Consider the following 16,121-nt stretch of genomic DNA (forward strand, 5'->3'; position numbering starts at 1 on the left):
CCTTTACCTTATACACATTTTCCAATGGATAGATCATACTATATTTTAGCCACTTCTATGACTCCTAAGTCATTATATTTTATTTTTATTAAGGTTTTGTAGAATTATATACCTGGGTGTTCAGAGGATGCTCCTTGCAAAAACTGGCCATTTCATCTGAGCTTTCAACATCAATTTTTGAAAATCGTTGGTGAGTTAGGATTTTTTGAGCTGAAGCCACCCATTCTCCTTGTTAGTCCCTGCATTACACCTCTCTCTACTCCAAACTCCGACATTTTAGTTTGTTTGACCTCACAGTGCGTCGAGGACACAAACCTGCATTCTGCAACATAAATGAGTCTTCATTCTGATTTATTTTGATCTCTCACTTTGTCTTTGTCACTCCTAATGCCATATCACACACGAACTAAGAATTTCCCATACATTTAAATCACCTGGGGAATATTTATACAATGTATATTATTAGACTTCATTCATGATCTACTGATCCAATGTCTACAGCAATACTTCAGAATCTATAATTTGAATGAAATTTTCTCAGACAATTCTGATGTGTAATCTAGTTTGGGAGTCATTGGACAATAACCACAACTTCCTGATTAGCATTTATGACCCAAGTTTCTCTCCCTGCAGTCTATTTTCTTCAGTCAAATATTTAATTTCAAAAATAACAGATGTTGCCACTTCCTGTTTTATATGTTTTCATTTCTTGCTTATTTCTTGAAGAATATAGCTCAAGATCATTCATATGGCATTCAATTCATTTTATAAACTGGGTCCTTCTAACTTCTGTACTTAGATGCTGCATCCATGTCTTACACATAGAATTTCTTGACCTCATTCTAGAGCATCCCCTAATTTTGCTCATCTCCAGAAAGTCTTTCTTCTCTTCTAAATCTCTTCATTTCTGTACAAATTTTTAAATGTTGTAATTGCACTGTTTTAACATAATTTATACAAGTAATTTTTATGTACTATGTAGTAAGATCAATAGAAAGCATTTAGATAGTATATGGTTTTATTTCAATTACCTTCAATAAATATTAGTTTTAAAATTCTTGATAACTTTTTTTCCATTTACTGAACTTGTTTCAGGGGCTATCTATCAAGGATATGGAAACAAAAAATGCAACAGAGCTGACAGAGTTCATTCTCACAGGTCTCACACATCAACCAGAGTGGCAAATCCCCCTGTTCCTTCTGTTCTTGATGATATATCTCATCACTATCATGGGGAACCTTGGTCTGATTGCTCTCATCTACAATGACCCTCACCTTCACATCCCCATGTACTTATTCCTTGGGAGTTTAGCTTTTGTGGATGCCTGGGTATCATCTACAGTTACCCCCAAAATGCTGGTCAACTTCCTGGGCAAGAGTAGGATGATCTCTCTCTCTGAATGCATGGTACAATTCTTTTCCTTTGTCATCAGTGTAACCACGGAATGTTTTTTGCTATCAACAATGGCATATGATCGCTATGTAGCTATTTGCAAACCATTGCTTTATTCAGTGATTATGACCAATAGACTATGCAAGCAACTATTAGTCTTATCATTTTTAGGTGGCCTTATACATTCCATAATTCATACAGGTTTGTTACTCAGAGTCACGTTTTGTGACTCTAATATAATACATCACTTTTATTGTGACATTATGCCACTGATTAAAATTTCTTGTACTGATCCCTCTATTAATGTTCTGATGGTATTTATTTTCTCTGGTTCAATTCAGGTGTTTACCATTCTCATTGTTCTTATCTCTTATACACTTATTCTCTTTACAATATTAAAAACGAAATCTATACAAGGAATAAGGAAGGCCTTCTCCACCTGTGGAGCCCACCTTCTGTCTGTCTCTTTATACTATGGGCCTCTTCTCTTCATGTATGTGCACCCTGGATCTGAACAAGCAGATGATCAAGATATGATAGACTCTCTATTTTACACTGTCATAATTCCTTTCTTAAATCCAATTATCTACAGCCTGAGAAATAAAAAAGTCATAGATTCATTGACAAAAGTGTTAAAGAGATATTCTTAGATCTCATAGTAATATCTGTTTTTATTAAAGCATTAGCTAAATTGTATAGTTTTAATCTTGCTATGTAATGATTAGTATTCAAAATTTTTTGTACTTATAATGTCCTATAATTTTAGGACTTATGTTAGTACCTAATAAATTCCCTAAATAATTCTTACTTCTTGTTACAAAAATTTAAACTAATTGTTTATAGAATACCAAAATAAAGCAAAAAACAAAGGCAAGCAATCATTTTATATGTGTTTATGTTCTAGAACATGACTAAAAATGCATAAAGTACTAAAATAGTGAAGTTCCTCTAAGGGGGAATTATTTATGGTATCTTTGATACTTATAAACCATAGACCTAGAGACAGAGACTCATTACTTTTAATTCCACAGTGAAGGCAGGTTGGTATTTGATTGAACAGAGGCAAATCCCAGGAATTTCGTCTGCTGTGAAAGGTCCCATATTCCACTTTATTTAGGCTATGGTAACTTTCATCATGAGAAACGCTGGGCTGGAGGAAACACAAGCTGGAATCAAGATTGCCAGGAGAAATGTCAATAATCTCAGATATGCAGATAACACCACCCTTATGGCAGAAAGTGAAGAACTAAAGAGCCTCTTGATGAAAGTGAAAGAGGAGAGTGAAAAAGTTGGCTTAAAGCTCAACATTCAGAAAATGAAGATCATGGCATCCAGTCCCAACACTTCATGGGAAATAGATGAGGAAACAGTGGAAAGAGGGGCTGACTTTATTTTTCTGGGCTCCAAAATCACTGCAGACGTTGATTGCAGCCACAAAATGAAAAGACGCTTACTCCTTGGAAGAAAAGTTATGACCAACCTAGACAGCATATTCAAAAGCAGAGCCATTACTTTGCCAACAAAGGTCCGTCTAGTCAAGGCTATGATTTTTCCAGTGGTCATGTATGGGTGTGAGAGTTGGACTATAAAGAAAGCTGAGCACCGAAGAATTGATGCTTTTGAACTGTGGTGTTGGAGAAGACTCTTGAGAGTCCCTTGGACTGCAAGGAGATCCAACCAGTCCATTCTAAAGGAGATCAGTCCTGGGTGTTCATTGGAAGGACTGATGCTTAAGCTGAAACTCCAATACTTTGGCCACCTCATGCAAACAGTTGACTCTTTAGAAAAGACCTTGATGCTGGTAAAGATTGAGGGCAGGAGGAGAAGGGGACGACAGAGGATGAGAGGCTGGATGGCATCACCGACTCACTGGACATGGGTCTGGGTGGACTCTGGGAGTTGGTGATGGACAGGGAGTCCTGGCGTACTGTGGTTCATGGGGTTGCAAGGAGTCAGACACCACTTGAGTGACTGAACTGAACTGAACTGAACTGAACTTTCACTTATTGTGGTAATCACCTGTCTTATCACACAAAGAAAAGGAAAAACAAGGAGGAAAAAAGTGGCATGGGAGTAAGACAGTGAAAACAGAGCTACACTGCAAGAGATGCTCTTAGCTTAGAGTGATGCTTAGGAAAAGGCAAAGAGGCATGTTTCCTTTCATTGTGTATGACTTCTACAGTCCTTTTTGTGTCTGTATTCTATTGATCAACTTGAAAAGCTTCATAAACTAAGAAAGCTAGGAGATTAGATTGACGATATATGCTGTATAGCCTAAAAGAAGAAGAATGAAGGGGTAGGATAGAAAAAATGGATGAATATTCTTTGAATTTTTAAAAAGTAAACCTAGTAAGAAACTAGAAACATGTAAAGATTATCAGATTATCAGGATGTGTGGTGGACAATGAGAAAATCTAAATGCATCTCATCAAAGTTCAAATAATGTTAAGATATGATATCTTGATGCCCGTGGTGTGACTGGGAAAGAAATGAAAATGAACAAGACTTTGCATATTTTGCCCCAAAGTCCTTAAATGTTCATTTTCATCACACTCCATACTCCAAGAAGAATGAGTGGTTCACGTTCAGGTCCACCCCTTCTCTGCCTCTCGTCACTCATCCTAGGTACATTCTTACTGATACCACTGTGACCCTCACTTTCATAACCACCTACCTCTGTGATTTACAAAATCCCAGTTACTTATCTACTTCATTCTGCTCATTCTCTCTGATTTTCCAAACATATCTGCCAGATATTTCTTTGTAAAAAAAAGTCAGATTAAGTCATATTACTCTTCAAAGATCTATAATGGGTTGCCATTACCAGGTTTTTTGTGTGGTGTGTGTGTATGTATACACACAACATACATACTTTAGCATATATTTATTTATACATGTGCATGTTCACACTATATGATGTCTATATATGCATATATATATACATCTATATATATATGTTTATATAACTTTCTATCTCTATCTTCCTTACCCTTCATTTGTTCACTGTGGTATAAGTTGAGGTCCTTTCAATTATACTATGGTTGAACTCCAAGTCCTTTCCTTCACAATTCCCCTATGGACTCTTTTATATCAACAATAAGTTACTGAAAGACTCTGGATACACTTCCCTCATCAGTTATGTCCTTTTGCTCTTGCTGGTCTCCCCACAGAGATTCCACCTCCCCAGCCCCCAACTGCTCCTTCATAATTTCCATGGTGTCTTTCTTCAAGGTCTATCTTGTACCTTAGAGTGTAGAAGATCCACTTTCAGATTGCCCTAAAGAGGATGGCAATGCCCACTCATTTGAAACACTGTTGGTTTATTTATTCTTCTTAGACCACCCTTGGGCTTCGATATTACTTATTTTGGGCCTAAAAACTCTTTTAGATAGCAACTTAGAAATCTTAACACTTTTTTTTTTTTGCAGTGAATGGCAGAGTAGCTTGCACATATGAATTTCTAAACAAGTATTTGTGAAATATTTATGAAACTAAAAAAAAAATCAGTACAAATATATAGAATGCAGTAAGAATGCATCACTCTTTTTGAATCTTGTAACAAAGCACAAGAAGATTCCTTGGTTTGAGATGGTTACTGCACGCAGCTTGGCTTCTGTTATTATATTTCCTATTAGTTTTCAAAATAAAGCAAAAACTCATTAAAGGAACAGTGCACATTTGTTAGTATAGGGTTTTCCAGAATAACAGAACCAAAAATATATATTTAGTTGACCATATATCTAGTACTGTGGGCAAGAATCCCTTAGAAGAATGGAGTATCTCTCATGGTCAACAAAAGAGTTTGAAATGCAGAAGTTGGGTGGAATCTCAAAAACGGCAGGATGATCTCAGTTCATTGCCAAGGCAGACATTCAACATTGCAGTCATCCAAGTCTATGTCCCAGCAACTAATGCTGAAGAAGCTGAAGTCAAATGGTTCTTTGAAGACCTACAAGACCTTCTAGAACTAACAGCAAAAAAAGATGTCCTTTTCAGCATAAGGAATTGAAATGCAAAGGTAGAAAGTCAAGAGATCCCCAGAATAGCAGGCAAGCTTGGCCTTGGAGTGCAAAATTGTTGTTGTTGTCGCTCAGTCATGTCTGATTCTTTGCAACTCCATGGACTGCAGCACACCAGGATTCCCTGTCCTTTACTATCTCCTGCAATGGCACCCCACTCTAGTACTCTTGCCTGGAAAATCCCATGGACAGAAGAGCCTGGAAGGCTGCAGTCCATGGGGTCGCTGAGGGTCAGACACAACTGAGCAACTTCACTTTCACTTTTCACTTTCATGCATTGGAGAAGGAAATGGCAACCCACTCCAGTGTTCTTGCCTGGAGAATCCCAGGGATGGGGGAGCCTGGTGAGCTGCTGTCTATCAGGGACACAGAGTTGAACATGACTGAAGTGACTTAGCAGCCATTTGCTCAAACTCATGTCCACTGAGCTGATGATGTCATCCAACCATCTCATCCTCTGTTGTCCCCTTCTCCTCAGGCCCTTAATCATCCCCAGCATCAGGATCTTTTCCAATGAGCTGGCTCTTCACATCAGGTGACCAAAGTATCGGAGCTTTAGCTTCAGCATCAGTCCTTCCAATGAATATTCAGACTTGATTTCCTTTAGGATTGACTGGCTTGATCTCCTTGCAGTCTAAGGGACTCTGAAAAGTCTTCTCCAGCACCACAACTCGAAAACATCAATTCTTCAGTGCTCAACTTTCTTTATGGTCCAACTCTCACATTTGTACATGACTACTGGAAAAACCATAGCTTTGACTATATAGACCTTTGTCAGCAAAGTGATGACTCTGTTTTTTAATATATTGTCTAGTTTTGTGATAACTTTTTTTCCAAGGAGCAAGTGCCTTTAAATTTCATGGCTGTAGTCATGGTTCACAGTGATTTTGGAGCCCTAGAAAAGAAAATCTGCCACTGTTTCCATTTTTCCCCCATCTATTTGCCATGAAGTGATGGGACTATGATCTTAGTTTTTTGAATGCTGAGTTTTTTTTTTGTTTTGTTTTTTGTTTTGTTTTGTTTTACTTTACAATACTGTATTGGTTTTGCCATACATTGACATGAATCCACCACGGGTGTACATGAGTTCCCAATCCTGAACTCCCCTCCCACCTCCCACCCCATATCATCTCTCTGGATCATCCCCGTGCACCAGCCCCAAGCATCCTATATCCTGTATCAAACATAGACTGGCGATTCGTTTCTTACACAATAGTATACATGTTTCAGTACCATTTTCCCAAATCATCCCACCCTCTCCCTCTCCCTCAGAGTCCAAAAGTCCATCCTATATATCTGTGTCTCTTTTGCTGTCTCACATACATGGTTATCATTACCATCTTTCTAAATTCCATATATATGTGTTAGTATACTGTATTGGTGTTTTTTTTTTCTGGCTTACTTCATTCCGTATAATCGGCTCCAGTTTCATCCATCTCATTAGAACTGATTCAAATGTATTTTTTTAATGGCTGAGTAATACTCCATTGTGTATATGTACCACAGCTTTCTTATCCATTCATCTGCTGATGGACATCTAGGTTGCTTCCATGTCCTGGCTATTATAAACAGTGCTGCAATGAACATTGGGGTACATGTGTCTCTTTCAATTCTGGTTTCCTCGGTGTGTATGCCCAACAGTGGGATTGAATGCTGAGTTTTAAGCCAAGAGTTTTAATATCTTGAGTTGCTTTAATTACTTGAAGGACAATTTAAAAATACAGATTATTAGACTTTATTATTAACCCACTAAATCAATATGTACATTAAACCTCATAACCCATATTTTACACAAAAAGTTCCTTAGCCAATTCTAATGTGTCATCTGGTTTGGAAACCACTGGACAATGTAACAGCTTCCTGGCTAGTATTTCTGACTATAATTTCCACTCCCTATAGTTTATTTTCTATACTACCTCATATACATTTTTAAAAATATCTTACAGTGCCCCTTGTATCCCTTATTTTCAGTATATACTTACTAGCTGATGAGTAATGTTCAAGATACTTTGCAAGCCATTCAATTTATTTCATTATTTAAGTCTTTCAAACTTCTTTTCCCTAGACCCTATATCCATGCCCTAGATATAATTCCCTATGACACTCCACCTTACTTCCACAAATTTCCCATGTGTTTAGAATGTCTTTCATTTTTCTAAATCTGTTCATTGCTTCACATTTTTGAATTTAAATAAGAATTTATTTCCATTCACCCCCAAAATCCATGTTAAATAGGTAATAAATATTTATCCCATTGATTTCAGGCAATATCCAGTGAGGACATGGAAGAGCAACAGCATTACTGACAGAGTTTGTTCTCACAGGACTTAAGTATCAACCACAGTGGCAAATCCCCTTCTTCTTGGTGATATACCTCTTCACCATGGTGGGAAACCTTGGTCTGATTGCTCTCATCTGCAATGAGCATCACCTTCACATTCTCATGTACTTATTCCTTGGAAAATTGGCCTTTGTGGATGCCTGGATATCCTCCACAGTGATTCTCAAGATGCTGGTCAACTTCTGTCCCAAGAGCAAAATGATCTCTCTCACTGAATGCAAAATATATATTTTTCCCCCTTTGCAATCAGTGTAACCACAGAACATTTTCTGCTGGCAACAATGGCATATGATCACTATATGGCCATTTGCAAACCATTAATTTATCCAGTGATCATGACCAGTAGACTATGGATCTAGCCATTAGTTTTGTCATTTTTAGGTGGCCTTTTCCATGCTATAATTCATAATGCTTTTTAAACTCAAATTAACTTTCTGCAATTCCAACAAGTACATCAATTTTACTGTGATATAATACTATTGTTTAAGATTTCCTGCACTGATCCTTCCATTAAATTTCTGGTGATATTTATTTTCTCTGGGTCTATACAGGTGTTCACTATTCTCATTGTTCTTGCCTCTTATACACTTGTTCTCTTTACAATTTTGAAAAAGAAGTCTTTGCATAAGGAGGGCCTTCTCCATCTGTGCAGCCCACCTGCTATCTGTCTCTTTATACTAGGGGGCCCTTCTCTTCATGTGTGTGTGCCCTGGATCTGCACAAGCAGATGATGAGGATATGATGGACTCTCTGTTTTACATTGTCATAATCCCTTTGTTAAATCCAGTTATCTACAGCCTAAGAAATAAGAGAGTTGTAGACTCACTGACAAAAATAGTAAAATGCTTAGACTTCATACTAGTATCAGTCCTCCTTCACTAATACAGTCATATAATAACACAGATTAGATGGTGCTAATAAAAACACAGATTAGATGGTGCTATATGACAGTTCAGTCGCTCAGTCACGTCTGACTCTTTGCAACCCCATGAATCACAGCACACCAGGCCTCCCTGTCCATCACCAGCTCCTGGAGTCCACCCAAACCCATGTCCAGTGAGTTGGTGATGCCATCCAACCATCTCATCCTCTCTTGTCCCCTTTTCCTCCCGCCCTCAATCTTTCCCAGCATCAGGGTCTTTTCCAATGACTCAGCTCTTTGCATCAGGTGGCCAAATTATTGGAGTTTCAGCTTCAACTCAGTCCTTCCAATGAATACCCAGGACTTATCTCCTTTAGAATGGACTGGTTGGATCATCTTACAGTCCAAGGGACTCTCAAGAGTCTTCTCCAACACCACAGTTCAAAAACATCAATTCTTCAGTGCTCAGCTTTGTTTATAATTCAACTCTCACATCCATACATGACCACTGAGAAAACCATAGCCTTGACTAGACGGACTTTTGTTGGCAAAGTAATGGCTCTGCTTTTTAATATGTTATCTAGGTTGGTCGTAAATTTCCTTCCAAGGAGTAAGCGTCTTTTCATTTTGTGGCTGCAGTCACCATCTGCAGTGATTTTGGAGCCCAGAAAAATTAAGTCAGCCACTGTTTCCCCATCTATTTGCCATGAAGTGATGGGACTGGATGCCATGCCTTGAGGACACCATGAACAGTATGAAAAGGCAAAAAGATAGGATGTGAAAGAGGAACTCCCCAGGTAGGTAGATGCCTAATATGCGGCTGGAGACCAGTGGAGAAATAACTCCAGAAAGAATGAAGGGATGGGGCCAAAGCAAAATCAACACCCAGTTGTGGATGGGACTGGTGATAGAAGCAAGGTTCAATGCTGTAAAGAGCAATATTGCATAGGAAACTGGAATGTTAGGTCCATGAATCAAGGCAAACTGGAAGTGGTCAAACAGGAGATGGCAAGAATGAGCATCGATATTCTAGCCATTCTAGGAATCAGCTATATGACAGTAAGTGTTCAAAGTTCTTTGCATTTATGATCACCCTAGAGTTTTAATGACTTAAGGTAGGCATGCTAGTAAACCTCTTAAAATATGTGCATATGTAATTAAAAATTTTAGAAAACAGAATAATATTTAATCAAGTATTCATGTCATATTAGAATAATTAAGGAAAACAATAAAATGTTTTATACATATGTTCTCAATATGGCTTCATAAATGCATTAAGCACTACAATACTGTAATCAATCTGAGAAAAATATGAATATGATCATTTGCTAGTAGTAGAGCTGTGCAGCCTGGAGATACATAGTACATTTAACTCTACAATGGAGACAGAGTTGTGTTTGAGTGAACAGAGGCCAATCCTGAAAGAGTAAGAGGGTACTTACTTGCCATGTTGCCATGTCACTAATTCAGAAAGCTAAGAGATGAGATGCAGATTTAACTGAGATGGGAATAGGAAGGAAAAGAGAACTAGCATAACAGGAAGGTAATGGTTTGAACCATACAACAATTTAAAAATAATAAAACTAACAGAAAAAAAATGTTGAGTTTACAGGATTGTGTTGTTGAAAGCAAGAGTTTTCCATTGCGTATTGCCAAAATTCAAATAACATTAAGATGATAGGATATCAGACGATGACACGATATAATAACATAAGATGATAGGATATCAGATGATGATAGGATATCAGTTCAGTGACTAGCTGGGAAAAGACATGAACATGAGCAAGAGTTTGCATGTTTTGTGCCCCCACACTTTTCAAATGTTATGGTAGCTTTTGTCGTTTTCTAGACGGTATGAAGAAGAAGTGATTCATGTTCAGGTTCATTCCTGACCTTCCATTCTCCCCATTGTTCTACATACATTTAGAGTGTGGTCCTCACCCTAGCACTACTCACATCTCTCTTTTCAAAATTGGCCTTGGAATGCGGGATGAAGCAGGGAAAAGACTAACAGAGTTTTGCCAAAAAAATGCACTGGTCATAGCAAACACCCTCTTCCAACAACACAAGACAAGACTCTACACATGGATATCACCATAGATGGTCAACACCAAAATCAGATTGATTATAATCTTTGCAGCCAAAGATGGAGAAGCTCTATACAGTCAACAAAAACAAGACCAGGAGATGACTGTGGCTCAGATCATGAACTCCTTATTACCAAATTCGGACTTAAATTGAAGAAAGTAGGGAAAACTGCAAGACCATTCAGCTATGACCTAAATCAAATCCTTTATGATTATACAGTGGAAGTGAGAAATAGATGTAAGGGCCTAGATCTGATAGATAGAGTGCCTGATGAACTATGGAGTGAGGTTCATGACATTGTATAGAAGACAGGGATCAAGACCATCCCCATGGAAAAGAAATGCAAAAAAGCAAAATGGTTGTCTGGGGAGGCCTTACAAATAGCTGTGACAAGAAGAGAAGTGAAAAGCAAAGGAGAAAAGGAAAGATATAAGCATCTGAATGCAGAGTTCCAAAGAATAGCAAGAAGAGATAAGAAAGCCTTCTTCAGTGATCAGTGCAAAGAAATAGAGGGAAAGAACAGAATGGGAAAGAGTAGAGATCTCTTCAAGAAAATTAGAGATACCAAGGGAACATTTCATGCAAAGATGGGCTGATAAAGGACAGAAATGTTATGGACCTAAGAGAAGCAGAACATATTAAGAAGAGGTGGCAAGAGTACACAGAAGAACTGCACAAAAAAGATCTTCACAACCAAGATAATCACGATGGTGTGATCATTCATCTAGAGCCAGACATCCTGGAATGTGAAGTCAAGTGGGCCTTAGAAAGCATCACTATGAACAAAGCTAGTGGAGGTGATGGAATTCCAGTTGAGCTATTTCAAATCCTGAAAGATGATGCTGTGAAAGTGTTGCACTCAATATGTCAGCAAATTTGGAAAACTCAGCAGTGGCCACAGGGCTGGAAAAGGTCAGTTTTCATGCCAATCCCAAAGAAAGGCAATGCCAAAGAATGCTCAAACTACCACACAACTGCACGCATCTCACATGCTAGTAAAGGAATGCTCAAAATTCTCCAAGCCAGGCTTCAGCAATATGTGAACCATGAACTTCCTGATGTTCAAGCTGGTTTTAGAAAAGGCAGACCAACCAGAGATCAAATTGCCAACATCCACTGGATCATGGAAAAAGCAAGAGAGATCCAGAAAAACATCTATTTCTGCTTTATTGACCATGCCAAAGCCTTTGACTGTGTGGATCACAATAAACTGTGGAAAATTCTGAAAGAGATGGGAATACCAGACCACCTGACCTGCCTCTTGAGAAATCTGTATGCAGGTCAGGAAACAACAGTTAGAACTGGACATGGAACAACAGACTGGTTGCAAATAGGAAAAGGAGTATGTCAAGGCTGTCTACTGTCACCCTGCTTATTTAACTTATATGCAGAGCACATCATGAGAAACACTGGGCTGGAAGAAGCACAAGGTGGAATCAAGACTGCTGGGAGAAATATCAGTCACCTCAGATATGCAGATGACACCACCCTTATGGCAGAAAGTGAAGAGGAGCTAAAAAGCCTCTTGATGAAAGTGAAAGAGGAGAGTGAAAAAGTTGGCTTAAAGCTCAACATTCAGAAAACAAAGATCATGGCATCTGGTCCCATCACTTCATGGGAAATAGATGGGGAAACAGTGGAAACAGTGTCAGACTTTATTTTTTGGGGCTCCAAAATCACTGCATATGGTGACTGCAGCCATGAAATTAAAAGACTCTTACTCCTTGGAAGAAAAGTTGTGACCAACCTAGACAGCATATTCAAAAGCAGAGACATTACTTTGCCAACTAAGGTCCATCTAGTCAAGGCTGCGGTTTTTCCAGTGGTCATGTATGGATGTGAGAGTTGGACTGTAAAGAAGGCTGAGTGCCAAAGAACTGATGCTTTTGAACTGTGGTGTTGGTGAAGACTCTTGAGGGTCCCTTGGACTGCAAGGAAATCCAACTAGTCCATTCTGAAGGAGATCAGCCCTGGGATTTCTTTGGAAGGAATGAAACTCCAGTACTTTGGCCACCTCATGCGAAGAGCTGACTCATTGGAAAAGACTCTGATGCTGGGGGGGATTGGGGGCAGGAGGAGAAGGGGCACCAGAGGATGAGATGGCTGGATGGCATCACTGACTTGATGGACATGAGTCTGAGTGAACTCCGGGAGTTGGTGATGGACAGGGAGGCCTGGAGTGCTGCGATTCATGGGGTCGCAAAGAGTCGGACACGACTGAGCGACTGAACTGAACTGTTTTCAAGTGATGAGTCCAGGGAGATTACTGGGCTTGGGATGGCTACTAAGTGCCAGATCACCTTCCTAAGTCTTTTTCAAGACAATCTCAAAGATCATACACCTAAAGTGAATTAATCATGTTCTTTTTATCATAAAGATTAGCTCATGGGATATATCAGGATAAGAACATTAATTAAATGTTTGGATTAAAGACACAAACTATAAATATTTATAGAAAATATCACTATCACATATTTATGGAGTGCAGGTCACAAGAGTAAAACAAGTCTTCTGCTCTCTTTTTGTATCCTGAAGGATATTTTCAAGCCCTGGAGAGAAAGCAAATGATTCACAGTCCAGGAACCTTGACCATTTCTCCTTAGAGAATCTATGCCATTGCATATGCTCCTCGTTGGCCAAGTTTTGTTGCTTCATAACATTCCCATTGTTGTGCTGCTGACAAGTTGCCAAAAACATTATCCTACAACTGTGTTCAAAGAACCAACACAAACATTAGGTAAAAACAAACACCATCAAATCTAGAATAGTAATTTTCATTCTGAGCTGTGAACTACATAACAGAATTTTATTAGTATACATTAGGTAAGTATGAACACCAGACTTTTTCGTTGTTGTTTCTCACTAATATAGTGGCTGTCAAACTATAGTGGCCTCAGAATCATCTGGAGGGTTTGTAGAAACACAGATTACGGGCTTTGTCAGGAAAATATCTGTTTCAAATGCCATTGCTTCTGGTTTGGGACCCTATGGGTTGGCCGCTCTTTTAAATAATCAGTGAAGTAAACATTTTAAAATCAAGATATTTGAGGCAAATCAAAATGGAGTTTCTGTACTTCTATTCTCTACTTAAACAGCATGATGTAAATATTCTGAAGATTTCCACTCTAGGTTTTATATTTTCCTTCCTTTGTCAGGCAGCTGGACCCAGATTTTAATGGAGCATCTTTTCCAGAGGATGAAATACTGTGGATGTTTTTATAAACTTTTCTTGGAAAACATAACTGACAGTGTTGATATCCAATCAAAATCCCATTGCATCATGTCAGTAAGGTTAATGGGAGATACATTTGTTAATTAGAAAAATGAGTTGTCAGGATGGATCAACTTTTAAGACTTCATCTTATTTGAGAAGGTATCTTCTAAGTTAGTCTTATTTGAGGGTAACAGTTAACAATTGCAAGATGATATTTCCCTTTATTTTTTAATATAACAATGTACAATGAGTATATATATATATATATATATAGATCAATCTAGATCAATGTAGATCTAAATCTATATCTACGTCTAAACATATATCAATATCTGCAACTAAAGACATTTGTTGTAAGATATTGGCTCACATGTTTATTGACTCTAAGAAGTTTCATCATCTGCTTTCTGCGAAGTAGGGACCCAGAAATGCTGATGGCAGTTTCAAGGCTTAAGAATTCAAGTGTTGAAGACATAGATTCCAACTCACAAATGGTTGGCCATCAACTTTATTCAGCTCACTAATTTAACACTTTTCCAAAACACCAACTCTCGAAAGACACAAACAAAAATACTGTTTAACCAAATATTTGGGCTTCCCTAGATCAGGTCAGCTTAATCCATAAAATGAATCATGACAAGCCTACTCATTGTCAACTTGGTGTCCATACACAGTTCCTTAAACTGCACTTAAACTTTAAATGAATACAATGGCACCCCTGGGCCAAGTTGGCAGAGTAGGAAGAATATGAGCTTACCTCCTCTCAAAGGTATATCAACATTACAATTATTTATAGAACAACTATTGATGAGAAGGCCAAAATCAATCAGAACAGATCTTCCAAAACTGAAGCTATAAAGAAGGAACCACAATGAGACAGGTAGGAGGTAAGTCAAGTTGCAGTATAGTTAAGACCTACACCCATGGTGAGTGATCCACTACTGGGAGAGTAATTACAATTGAAGAGGTTCTCTGAAAGGAGTGAGGGGCAAGCCCCACATCAGGCTCCTCACCTTGGGGGTCCTCCTGCACCAGAAAGATGAGCTCCCAGAACATTAGTCTTTGAAGGCCACTGGGGCTCACTTCTGGATGATCCAGAGGACTGTGGGATATAGAGACTACTCCTAAATACCTGCCCCTCCAAAATGTCATAGAGGCCTGTCCACCAGAGGGACATGGCCCCACATATCAGCATGCAGACAATAAACCTCAGAACCCCAGGCTCCTGCAGCCAGAGACCCCAGGCCCTAGCTCTACTCATCAGTGAGCAGACATCAACCCTAGGACACCCTGGCCCAGACACAGATCCTTCCAACCAGCACACTAAGAATTAATATTGACAAACTGATCATACTATCCAAGTCAATATAGTCAAGGTGCTCTTGATCAAAATGTTAATGACATTTTTCATAGAACTGGAACAAGTAATGTAAAAATTTGTATGGAAAAAAAAAAGACCTTTACTAACCAAAACAATCTCAAGAAAGAAGGTCAACCTGGAGGTATCACACTCCCTGACTTCATTCTATATTACAAACCTATAGTAATCAAAATAGTATGGTACTGGCACAAAACAGACACATAAAGCAACAGAATAGAATAGAAAGCCCAACAATAAGCCATGTAGTTATGGTCAAGGAATCTACCACAAAGGAGGCAAGAACATAAAATGAGAAAAAGTCTTTTCAATAAGTTTTGCTCACAAAACTGACAGCTACATATAAAAGGATAAAATTAGAATATTTCTGCACATCATATACAAAAACAAAATAAAAATGGAAAATAAACATCTAAGTGTAAAATTAGAAAGCATAAAATTTCTAGAAGAAAACCTAAGCAGAACATTCTTGGTCCTAAATCTTAGTAATATATTTTTGTCTTCTAAGGCAAAGGAAACAAAAGCAAATAAACAAATGGGGTCTAATTAAACTTAAATGCCTTTAAAAAAAAAAAGGACAACATTAACAAAATTAAAAGACAAACTAACAAATAGTAGAAAATTTGAAAATAATATGACAAATAAATGGTTAATATATGAAATATACAAACAGATCATAAACTCAACATGTAATAATAAAATAGAATGATTAAAAAAATATACAGAAGACCTGAATAGACATTTTTCCAAAGAAGGCATACAAATGGCCAACAGAAAAATGAAAAGATGCTCAACATCGCTAACCATCAGAGAAATGCAAATCAAA

At 38.1% G+C, this 16,121-nt stretch overlaps 1 protein-coding gene and 1 pseudogene across 1 annotated transcript; both read left to right on the forward strand.

Moving 5' to 3' along the window:
* Positions 1-1,104: 1,104 nt before the first annotated feature.
* On the forward strand, positions 1,105-2,043 carry LOC138430564 (olfactory receptor 5H8-like). Its single transcript, XM_069572670.1, has one exon. The coding sequence runs from the start codon at positions 1,114-1,116 to the stop codon at positions 2,041-2,043; it is 930 nt and encodes a 309-aa protein (XP_069428771.1). The 5' UTR covers positions 1,105-1,113.
* A 1,920-nt stretch (positions 2,044-3,963) lies between these two features.
* LOC138440968 (olfactory receptor 5H8-like) lies at positions 3,964-8,635 on the forward strand (annotated as a pseudogene).
* The last annotated feature ends 7,486 nt before the right edge of the window (positions 8,636-16,121 follow it).

Source organism: Ovis canadensis, chromosome 1 (assembly GCF_042477335.2).
Source record: "Ovis canadensis isolate MfBH-ARS-UI-01 breed Bighorn chromosome 1, ARS-UI_OviCan_v2, whole genome shotgun sequence".
NCBI classification, from domain to species: Eukaryota; Metazoa; Chordata; class Mammalia; order Artiodactyla; family Bovidae; genus Ovis; species Ovis canadensis.

Coding starts and splice junctions, on each gene's coding strand:
- LOC138430564 (XM_069572670.1), top strand. CDS start 1,114: ATGGAAACAAAAAATGCAACAGAGCTGACAGAGTTCATTCTCACAGGT.